Here is a 12,410-nt window from a genome sequence, read left to right on the forward strand (position 1 = left end):
CAATTTTTTGCTTTTCATCTTGATATAGCTTACCTTGTACAATGAGATAGATCAAGGATGGCTTAGACTGCAGCTTTGTCTGTATGGAGCAAGTGTATGACCCTTCATCATAAACATCCACCTACACAAGAATGCATAATGTTAGTTTCATATTATTATGATTACATACGCACAAATGCCAACATGACATTAACGTCCATCTATAAATCGAATTGAAATAACCACAAACAATGAATACTTGTATTAAATTATTTATGTTTTAAAAAAGTGTTTGTAAGACTGTATCTCTTTCGCAGTGACTGTATCTCTTTCACAGTGGCAAGTGTGGCACAGTAGTTACACAAAATACCATCACAATTGAATTAATTACTTTTACAGCAAGATTTGACAACAATTGAACAATGAAAACAAGGTTAATTATGGGTACTTCTTTGTCCTCATTTGAATACAGTTTGTTGACCAGTAAAAGTTGTTTAGTCTATTTTAATTGAAGCACATTTATTAAGTACTGTATATTTACGTGTCAAGGTTCCATTCGTTTGCCTCATTGGTTGTTGTCAAGTGAAGATAGTAAAGTGCTGTCTTTATTTAATGACAAAGAAAAAGTGGGGCTTGGAGGAACAACTTTTCTGACAATGCTCACCCTTGATTTTGTAATGCTTTCATAATTGTGATCAAGAGCACCCAAGTAGAATGAAAGAAAAACAAACAACACTTTTTGTCCAACTACAGACGACAAAAACTCATTTGTTGCCATCTATGGAATACATGCATCAGAGATTTTTAGGCCCTACTGATTTAACAACTGAAATAGGTATAATATGTGGCACTAGAGTTTTTTTAACAAAATATTCACCTTGCATATGACTATTTCAGAAGGCTGTAGGTTGAAAATGGTTAGTGATAAAGGGATACTGTAAAAGTTGCTTGATGCAATGTTGCTCCTTTGGTGTTTAAAGGGTTAAGTTGCCAGTACAATGACAAAAATACTAAATAAAATAATTCATGAAGCCTATGGCACACAGAAATCTTCTACTTTTTAGAAGTTGCGAAGCAGTGCAGTGAGTTATCCTGGTCGTAAACGTATATGGGCCTACTAACCATCCAAAAAAAAAAAAAATGGTGAAAACAAGAGAAGCACTCTCTCAGTCCTTGCAATTGTAAAAAATACTCTCAAACTACAATCCGTTTACACTTTACTTGCCCTTCACAAACGGTACTGTTGTAAATGGGCGGTGCACAGTTGACAACTTATTCAAAAAGTACTATGGTGCACTTGCTTTGAGCTGTTCATTGAAAAAAACTAATAAAGCAAACAAAATAGGGATAATAAGGATAAGAAAAACTGTTTTTCTTTTAAATATAGAACACAATATCTGCAGTACCCTGCCAAGACAAAGGCAGTGCATTAAGGATACTGTTTTAAACATACAGAAAATGTACCAATGAAGCCTCCATATAGGCTATTATTGCTTTTTGAATGTGCAGTAGTAAGTGATCACTAAACTTGCATCACATAACTCTATTGTTTTAAATTTTGATAATAATGCTGTGTTATAAAGAAGCACGTGGGGCACATTCAAATCCTGACAGGGTATGCAAGCAGCAAGAAGCACACAGTCTTTTTTTCTTCACAGTCTTCTCTAGATTGTCACCTCTTGGGTCATTATTACCTTCTGTATGCGTAGGCTGTACTCAAGTTGTCCTTTGGTAACCAGATCGACTCTGGGGTCCAGAGACCACTTGTCCTCACCGGCAAAGATAATGTTTGATCGATTAAGCCAGGCCACCCTGGAGGCTTTGTCATCAACATAACATCTGTGGGCACAAGAGAAAGGAAGGGGAGGGGAAAGAAACAGAAGGCTTAGTTTTTGGTCTTTTGTGAATTTAGGGATTTGTGTAGTTTACAACAAAGGATACGACAAATAACCCCTGCTTTTGGTAAATTTCCCACAATGAAGCATTGCCATTGATCGGAGCCAAGAGGCAGAAAAAAATATTATTAGAGGATGATAAAGAATCATGAAGAGACGACATCTCTACTTAACACAAGTGTTACAAAGAGAATTGTTTGAACTTTAAATCAAACCTTAAAATTCATATTCTAAAATATGTGATGTCTGTTAGTTTAAATGTGTGTGCTTGTGTGTGTGTATGTGTGTATGTAGGGGGCCCCAAAAATGAGAACATTTACATTATAAAATGAGAAAAAGTGAGGTAAAGCAACCTGGTGCTAAATCCTTACACAGACATTTCCATAGACAGAACTATGCATCCATTCATTTTCTAGAGCCGCTTATCTTCACAATGAGCAGGTTTGCTGGTGCCTATCCTAGCTAACTTTGGGCACCCTGAACTGGTTGCCAGCAGGGCACACAGAGACGGATAACCATTCACGCACCCAATCACACCTAAGGACATACAGTATTAGTATGTCCAATCCACTTGCCATGTTTTTGGAGTATGGGTGGAAGCCGGAGTGCCCGGAGAGAACGGGCTCAGGGAGAATATGCAAACTCCACACAGGCAGGCGGGAGCGTGGATTTGAACTCGGGTCCCTGAACTGTGAGCTGCCCAGACAAGAACTGATTATATTGAGTGACTTTACATTACTGAACCTCGAGCGGAAATTCCCTATTACACTGTGCAAGGATGTTTGTCCAACTGCGATTTGAGATATCTGGGGTTTGCTGGCTATGTCAAACAACATAAGCAGTCGAGCACCTTTGTTAAATTTGCTGTAATGATCGTGACCTGTAAAAAGTAAAAAGCCCCCCCCCAAAAAAAACAAAAAACAAAAACAGGTTAGATAAGGGTTGTCATATTATATTTATGCTTCACTGGATTTTGACAGCCTTATAATGCGAAAAATGACCATGAGAATATGTGTGATTATCCTAAACAGATTACGGGCTCACCTATCAGATAATAAATCACATATAATAGTTCTGCATTTCACCTGTCAATATCCTATTGATTATTTCATTTTATTTACCTAACCATTCACTTACAGTGGCTCACTTAGTATTTAACCACTCTATTTTATTTACTCACCCGTTCACTCACAGTGGCTCACTCAGTATCTAACAACTCTTATCTTTTCCCCTCTGATTAATATATTTTTAATAACCGAGCCTATTTCTCTGCATGGGAAAGGAAATGCATTTTAGTGTACTCCCTGTTTTGCACTCACAGTGCATTGTCAAGGAAGAATGAGTTTATGTTTTAAATGGATGTAATTGTCTGATTAAGAAAAAAAATACTGAGATGTCACAAACAATGAGACAGTGGATATTCAGGCAAATGTCAGCGGTGACCTGTTTTTCATGGGAGAGGTACAGCTGCCTCAACCTGTTACACAGTGTGTGTTGTGCACAATTTTTGATCACAGCATGAGTCTCTGTTAAGCTATCATTTCTTTGAGGAAGTCTAAAAAGTTGAAAATCTAGTACAACCAAGGTTGATCTACATTGTTTTCTAGACTCTGTTATTTATTTTTGTTAGTAAGCATATGAATGGTGCTGTGCAGCACATTTCAGGGTGGAGCCTATAGATCAGCAAATTCAGGAAGCAAAAATACCCTGCCTCATATTATCTTGGGAAAGTTTTATGCACAAAGTCTGGAACCTTGTGTATTGCCTTGATAGGCCGTCTGCAAGAAAACAAACAAGAACAATTAGTTTTTTCACTGTGGGTGCATCCACTGTGTCAACAGCTAATGAGCTGCTTTCCCCTGCACTCACAGGATCATTTAGAATGAATCGTAGATAGCCTTGCGGTTCATTTTGTTTTGTTCCGAGTTGTAATAAACACAATGATACTGCAGTCGGAATAGTATTTTACTGTCTTATTTTTCTTACAAATATTTTCTCTTCTTCATTTATGTGTGATTTCTAACTAGAGTAGAGTCATTCAAACCTGTCTGTTAACAGGAGCATGGAACAGAAATTAACCTAGTCATAGAAATCAAATGAAATTCATTGAGGCTTCTTCGTGCATCAGAGGTCTCCCTCGCACCTGCCGTCTTGTTTGAATGTGTGATTTCAAAGATATAACCCACAGGGGGATCAGCTCAGAGTGCAGAATATAAGCACTAGAATTCCTTACTTCTTGCACTCGATAATAAGGAACCTGTAGGGAAGTAGAGAACTTCATAACCTTTGTTAGATAGTGTGAGGCAGTTTCTTCAAACAGACGAACAGTAAAGGTGTGTCACAGTGAGGCTGGCTCTCTAAGGCTGTGGCAGCGACTTGTCAGACGAAAATGAAAAAAAAAAGCTTGACATGATCAGAATGTTGGTTTTTTTTTTTATCATTTTTTAAATATTCAAGTTACTCAAGATGCTTATTTGCAGGCATGTGACAACCCTTTGCCTGGAGTTAAAAGGAGTTCAGTATCTTATTAAAGAATATTTTGACAGCGCTAAGGGAGAACATAATCTGATTCCTCTATCTTGCGTATATGGAGCACTTGGCTAATTTATGCTAAATGCCGCTATTAATGACAGAGCCACTTCGAAAAAGCTGGCAATAGGCGACATACAATACAATATCGACATAATTAAGTTGTTTTTTTTTTTTTGGTGCTCTTAATGCCATAAATGATGTTTGATCGCCAGAGATCATTGCAGAATGATGATGGGCAAACTGCAAATCACCAATCCAAAAACGAGTCAAAGCAATCATTCACCATTCCTGGACTTACTTTAAAACACTGTAAACACATTCCGAGGCAGTTATGTACATATAGTTTTTTGTAAAGTTGCTGGGGTTCTTTTTTGGCTTCCTTACGGAATTTCTGGCAGCATTACCAAATGTTGCTGCGAGTGGCTTGAATTTTTTTTTCTGAAAGGTACATTAATAAGCACGTAAACATGGCAACAAAAAGTGCCTTGAGCATTTCATATCCATCCATCCATATACCTATCTATCTAATGATAAACCACAAAGTAAAACTTACATATGCCTCTCACATCCACCACTACCAATGCTAAAAGCACATCTCTGCTTTGAGAAAGTTCAGTCAATATTCATATTAAAGTATCACAATGAGATATATTTTTATATTGAGCTTTTTGTGAAATAAATTGCTTTTAAGCTGCTTCCGTTATCGTTTCCAAATTATGAGCTTTTATTTTTATACCTCTTTGCCGCACTCATTAGCAAATTTCCCCAGTGGGCTCATTTTCTACATCTTATTAATTGGGTTCATAATGATTCCATTTGATGCTACAGCCACTAATTAGAGCATTTTAGTTTTGTTGTTGGACTTGAAAGGTTAATTGATGGAAGCGCCAGCATATCAAATATGAGACTGACAGGCATCAGGTCAAATAAAAGGTCAGAATGTTCCTCTGTGATTTTCTGGGAGCGAAAGGTCCAATGGTACTAACACACTTGCAGCCGTGCACTTCACACAAAATACTGTATATAATTACTTTTAAACAAATGTTAGAGTTTCAATTGTGGAAGCATAATGCATTTATTGTGGCCAATATGTTTTAGTAAGCGCTATGCCAAGCAGAAAACCTCTTTTGTGTCTTAAGAGATGCTTTTACTGTTTCACAAAATGTAACTGTAGAACCAACAATTTCAATGTGGTTGAAAACTACATGACCTCAATAAGACTTATAGTTGCTGCAGTTTCTCTCATTGCAATTAGTGTAGACGATAACAAAAGCACTTAATGCCTTGTGTGTGTAGAGGGCTAAATCAAGTTATATTTTTACCTTTTTTTTTAATACAGACCATGTTAAATTGGAACAATGAGGTGTAAAACTATGAATAGTTGAATAACTAATTTATTCACTCAATGCACTACAATGATCTCATCAAGAATTTAATTCATAATAATTTCATTCATTTCAATCATAATTTAAGTCTGTGTTATGAATTCTGAATTCTTATTTTAGACGTGATCACATACGTTTTGGTTTCAGGAATGAATACAGACACGAGGGACACCAGATAAATGTAAGTGTACCCCATTTGTAGTTTTATTATTTGCTATTTATTGGATTTTTGTCATGAAAATGCATTGATGATACAATTACATTTATCTTGTTATTGTAGGTCCTACATTGTTCTTACCCTACCCATGTTTTAGACATTTTATATCAATTTAACTATATTATCATTTCTCATTTATTTAATTAAAGAAAGACATGCCAGATTAGGCATTCAGAGTAATGAAAAAAAAAATCTTGTACAGAGTGGAATATAAAGTTCCCATCGGAATTGAAGTTTGAGACTTTCAATATCCATTTCATTCTTCGGTCAGGGCAGCACTGAGGTGAGTCAATCCCAGATTATGAACACTTGAAAGATTTTCCTCTGACCCTGAATCAATATACAGTGGGCTCGGTGTTTCTTCTGATGAGGCCTTGGGCATGTAAGTCCATCTGTAATGTTGTTTATCAACCGTGGCTTTAGCTTCGAGGCAACCAGCCAAAATGAGATTCTATCCCTCTCTGATAGTCGAGAAGACTGTGCCTTTCCAAGCACACCAACAGCTGCTCATTAAAGGAAAGACGAATGTTATTTTGTTTATTTTGGATATGACATGTTATTTCCAATAGATGCGTGTGCTTTCAGGCTCTGAAAATGGTAAATCGTACCAATGAGCATTTTAGCTTACGTTGGCTGTGTTGCTGATTCCAGGGATATAGACTGTAGTCCTGTTTACCAAATTACAAGAAGTTTGTCAATTGCAATGTTCTGAGTCATTAGCATGCATGTGTACTTGTCAATAACAATCTTTTGAGTCATTAACACACATGTCCGTAACATGCACATGTAAGTGATTGCAACCAAACATTGAGCAGAAAATCAAATACTATGACAATGTTTGAACAACTGGGATTATGTTGTACTATTACAATGTAAAGAAATTACATAATAGAACATGTATACATGTGTGTACACACATACATGCATTCAAACAAACACACACAAACAACACTGACCTGTGGCTCAGATTTGAACATAATTACTTAACTAAGAGCACTCTGACTGAGGATTTAATGTGTGACTAAGTACTAAAATCTTTGATCGGTTGTTAAAAGACCAATAAATACAGATTAAACCTTCATTTCAATTCATTTGATGAAGATTTTCTAAAATACAATCACTGCACTAGGCACTGATTACAATTACTTGAAAATATTGAAAGATGGTCCGCCATTATACTTTATTTGACACAGTGTTATACTGTATATTATACTGTATATAACAGTGCATGAAATAATGAGATTGTTTTGGGAGATTTTTTTTTACCTTGTCATAGTGACTAGACTACATGTTGAAATGTTTGGTGAATTGTGACTAATTTAAATATATGAACCAGCTGTCTTAGATGTTTTGTGTATTTAATTTACATTTTGTTGTTAAAGAATATTTATTTATTTATTTTTATTTCCACAAACCACAAGGGGGGAAAAAGGTACTGGAAAGTGGTACTGTTGAGTGCCGGTTTCGAGTTTAAGGTACAGAGAATCTGAACAGAACCAGTTAAAAAATGAAACCTACCAATCTTCAATAACATATAAGACTAAATAACTTAATTCTGATGTTCTTAATTGTAATACGGCTTGATTTATTGATTGTGTTTGTTTATATTAATACACAATGAATCAACTAGGAACATCTCCAGGTTCTGCACGGAAAACTTAATCCATCGATGCGTTAGCACATTTTTTTTTTACATAAAACTCTCCAAATTATGAGAAATATATTCCTCACATATCGAAGCACAGATGGTCCAGGAGAGAAATGGAAGCATTTGGGTAATTATCCCTCCGGTATCGCTTCCTGTCAGCTTTTCCTTGGTCCTTCATTGATCGAGTGCCTCACACATTGTCTTATATATTGTATGTAAAACTGCCTCATTATGCAGAAAGCTTACAAACCACTAACTAATGAATCTTATCTAAGGTCATATCTTAACAAAGATCATTTCAACTCACTTGTAAAAGCTACCCTTCACATGAACCGTGAATTTGTGTTATAAAATCTGTCAATTCATCTATCATTTCATCTGACCATTCATATATCCACTCACCCATCCATCTATCTAGTCACTAAAGTGTGTTTGCTATGTTTAAAACATATTATTATACAGTATGCAATACATCTGCACAAATAAATTTATGCATGGAAATGATTATGGGATATGTTAACTAAAACAGAGCGATTTTCCTTTTATTGGAGGAGTGACTGTTGATTGCACGAGGCATGATTGTTGAATATTTAGTTTTGACATGTATTCCCTTTAATGCAGAATAACACAGGCCTAATTTGGCTCATGCTGAGGATGTGTTTTCATACAATAAAAGACCCCCTGGTCTAAAAGAAAAAGTACTTATGTGGTCACAAAGAAGAAGGTAGCTGTTTTTCTTCAGCTTCTTGGATTAAATTAACTCGTCTGCAGAAATGCTTACAACAAATGTAGACATGAAAATTGCAAGGATGCATCAATGTGTGCCATCCCCATTTAAAGACATTAGGGGCAGCCTGTACAAAGAGGTATGCTCACACACATTTCTTCATCGATCATGCATTGTGCAGACTAAAGGTGCCATGAAACAAATGAAGTAGACTTATCTGCCTAACCCGATTCAACTAATATGTGCACCAAGGGTGTCAAATGAAAAGAACGCCAAGTCAAAGCAAGAGAATGGTCAGAAGCTAACAGCCAAGCTCAAGTCACCTATATTTGCTCATTTAACTTTACATACCCATCGCATAGCTGTAAAAATTCCACCGGAGGCCTAATATAGCATAATATTGTGTATTTGGTTTTAATTGTTTGTTCACATAGTATCTTTAATACATTTCTGTTTCACTGATAACATAGTGCCATGCATTTCTACACATTAATATTGGGTCAATGGCAAACCTGTGTCAAGTTGTACTCTTTTGGCATAATTTGTGCAGGCGGAGGCACATTTTCAAACATGTACATCGTGAATCTGTGCAGCCAATAGTGTTGGGTACCGAGATTCATGTATTGGAAAATATCCATACAACATTTTGGGCCCTATTTGCTGTGCGGCTGAAACAAAGGATCATGAGGCATCATTCATTCATTAGTGGGTCATTCACACAAGCAAAGTAGAAACAGTAGGTAACATGTACTCTGTGCTGGTGCGCCACAACACACCATGCCAAGCGGCAAAGAAAATACAAATCATAGAAGTTCGACAGAGATCGACATTGTTGTGTCACTTTCAATCTGCTGAGTGCATCAAATATAAAACACGAATATTGTACTAAGGAGGTTGCACGTCAAATATGAGTAAATCCCAGTTTCCATGGAATACAAGTGCCAGTGTCCAGTCTTCCTGGGCTGCTTCGAAATGTCCACCAAAAATCCCGAATATTATTGTTTTTTCTATGTATGGTAAAAAGATGTGCAAGGTGTCACATCATGTGGATCTCAGGGAGCCTGTGTTCTCAACTGCTGGAGAGACTTTCTGTCCAGTGTTCACGCATGTGGCCTGAAAAGGCAGATGTGATTCTTTGAATGAACAGAAACAGTTTTTGAGTTCAACTTTACCGACTAGCACTTTGAACTTTTTTTTTTTGGACACTTGGCTAGTCCATTAATCGGTGTTAACTGTTAAGTACTGTAGCCAAAAGCTGTGTTGCATAGTTTGTTGTATTTTCTGGAAAATAAAGATGCCTTGTGGATGATTCAAGCTCATAGGCTGGATAGTAAAAGACTTAAAGAATATCTGTTGAGAAATTCAAATGAAAGGTCATGGGAAAAAAAAAAACAAGGAAATAAAAGACAAACAAAAAAATAAACAAACAAAAATAGGTACTGGAATCCAGAACCGTTAGGCCACGCTATCGAACCAAAGAACCGGAATCCAAATTCAAACAAAACCAAACGCTAACTGCCAATGTCAATTGTAGCTTTAGATCTATTTTCTTTTTTTTTATGCCACCATTTTTTAATGGAGTTGTACTTTGTTGTTACCTCCATTTGCAAACTGTCATTTACTCACTCCGCAAGATTCTTATTTTCGCGCCTTGCGATATTCTTGCATGACCTTGATTCCGTCTGCTAAAGCTGATTTCTGATCACGTGACACACGCGCTACAAATACATTGTAAGATAATATCCAGACATTTTAAGGCAATTTACAACTTTGGTGAGATATTAGTACATGCCAGGGTTTACAAATATGCAGTCGATGAAGTCAACAAATATTGATAACGGCAACTTTGGAGGCAAATCGGTTTCAAAATTTGGTTTCTTATTGAGTACATCCACAAGTGTTGCTTTTGAGCCATAAAATTCTGCCACTTTCTCTTACTATAAGTGTTCTGCTGTCTTTATTCTCAGTGTTTCAATCCAATACTCACCTTGCCTTCCACTCTCTCGAGCCCTCATTGTGACTTTAGGGTTGTCAACCATGAACCTATTGGGATGTGTGAAAGGAAGGAGCTTTTTCAGTCCCACTTTTGCACAGAGCTTGATAACGGAAAGGAATTTGCTGGTGGCAAGGGAATGTGGTTGTGGGGTGCATAACTGGACAGTATAGCAAATGATTCCTGTAGGGAATCTGTTTCCAAACAGTAATCTCCCATACTTCCTGTTATTCATCCATTTTGTTAGCCGTTCATTCCCTCATACCAAACCTCTGAAATTGTACGTACCAAACAGTTTAGCTTTTTATATAACAAAAACATTTTGTGTAACACATGCCAATGAGGCTACCCTTAAGGGAGACAGGAAAGTGTCTGCGATGACAAGAGCTGGATGTGACAGAAGAGGTGGATAGAGAGGGAGGGAGAGAGAGAGAACAGGAGAGAGAGAAAGAGAGAGAGAGATGTTTAAGTTGCTGTCAGTCTTGCAGTGCCTTGCGGCAATGTAAACCACAGAAGGGAATTTGAGATTGAAAGGCGTGAGACATGAAGTGGAGTGTGACACATGGTCAAAAAGAGAATGATGGCAAGAAGCTCAAATAAATACCATAGATGTAAAAACAATCCTCTGAATTTAACATTGACTTCACAAATCCTTAGGTAATGAAGACATTTCTTGAAACTGAGCATGTAGAAATCTGATGAGTTGCACCTCTTTTTTATATATTAATAGTAAATGCATAGAAAAAGAGCTGACATCCCTGACATGGGCCAAGACAGCCTTGGATTCCACTCAGTATATATCTTTATATAAGTGGATAAAAATAAATAATTCAATCAATAAACAAACAAATAAATGACTAAATAAATAAATGTTTCAATATTCAAAGTAATCTTCCCAAAGACTGAAGGATGGCATGTAATTCCAGTAAGATCTCTCTCTCTCTCTCTCTCTCTCTCTCTCTCTCTCTCTCTCTCTCTCTCTCTCTCTCTCTCTCTCTCTCTCTATATATATATATATATATATATATATATATATATATATATATATATATATATATATATATACAAAACAGGTCTCCTGCTCTAGTTCTTGTTTCCTTTGTCTAGATACCGAATACTACTTGGTAGCAAAGTTAAGCAGTGGTACTTACTTTTTCCTGTCACCTAGGCAACTGTGCAGTCATACAGAATTAGGCTGTATTAAAAAATGAGGCCTTCAAGTCTCTGTTCTCTCTGTGAGTCTTTTCTTTCATGCAATACTCCAGAATTACATTCGTCAGAAGCCTCTTTTAGGCATTTTTTCTGACCACCTATGTGTATTCACAGTTTTAAAACAAGGAGGACAAAGTTTTCCAACATATTGTATAGTGTGCGCTCTGCGGTGGTGTCAAAGCAGGACTAGTGGAATCACAGGCACAGCATAAAGAGTAGGGAAGCTAAAAAAATTACAGGTATTTTCACAAAATGGCACACTAATGGTATCTCATCACAAGATTATAAAATGAGATTTGTAAAATGTGCTCTCCACAGCATTGCATTCAAATATAATAATGATTTGCAAACCATCTGCAATTAATTGAATACAGTAAAAAGCTTTGAAAAACCTAGCAAACCTAATAAAAAACCTAATAAAAATGAACTAAGTACAAGCAACATGGTGGGCAGACCTGACATTTTTGTTTACCCTATTTTCCGCACTATGAGGTGGACCTAAAAACCTTAAACTTCCTGACAGTGCGCCTTAAAATCAAGTGCGCTTTATACATCACATAAACCTGGAGTTTTCATTTGGGGGGACGAAAAAAATAAAATAACTTATTCACCATGTAAATCCGTCCGTTCTTACTTTTTTTAACTCTTGATTGGTCTTGGCATTGATCGAAACAGTCTTTTAATGTAACCAAGAGTTTTTTTGTTTTTTTAACCATTTTTCAGTATATTTCCACTAATCATCTTTATTCTTAATTTCTGATTGTCTTCATCTTAAATAATTATGTCTTTGGCTGATTTATCAGATTATTTTGTTGACATTCC

General features: G+C 36.4%; 1 protein-coding gene across 4 annotated transcripts in view; it reads right to left on the reverse strand.

Annotated features, from left to right (window-relative positions):
- Positions 1 to 12,410, reverse strand: part of lsamp (limbic system associated membrane protein) — a 368,199-nt gene that overhangs the window by 29,602 nt on the left and 326,187 nt on the right. For all 4 annotated transcript variants that reach the window (XR_015867227.1, XM_088427837.1, XM_088427836.1 and 1 more), the window contains 2 exons: positions 1,674 to 1,818; positions 34 to 121 (listed from right to left, as the gene is read on the reverse strand). Coding sequence is in view for 3 of the 4 variants with exons in the window: in XM_088427837.1 (XP_088283963.1) it covers positions 34 to 121; positions 1,674 to 1,818 (233 nt within the window). In the remaining variant the exon portion in view is untranslated. The remainder of the gene's footprint in view (positions 1 to 33; positions 122 to 1,673; positions 1,819 to 12,410) is intronic.

The sequence above is a fragment of the Hippichthys cyanospilos genome, chromosome 11 (assembly GCF_059441005.1).
Source record: "Hippichthys cyanospilos isolate Australia breed blue-spotted pipefish chromosome 11, RoL_Hcya_1.0, whole genome shotgun sequence".
Classification (NCBI taxonomy): Eukaryota; Metazoa; Chordata; class Actinopteri; order Syngnathiformes; family Syngnathidae; genus Hippichthys; species Hippichthys cyanospilos.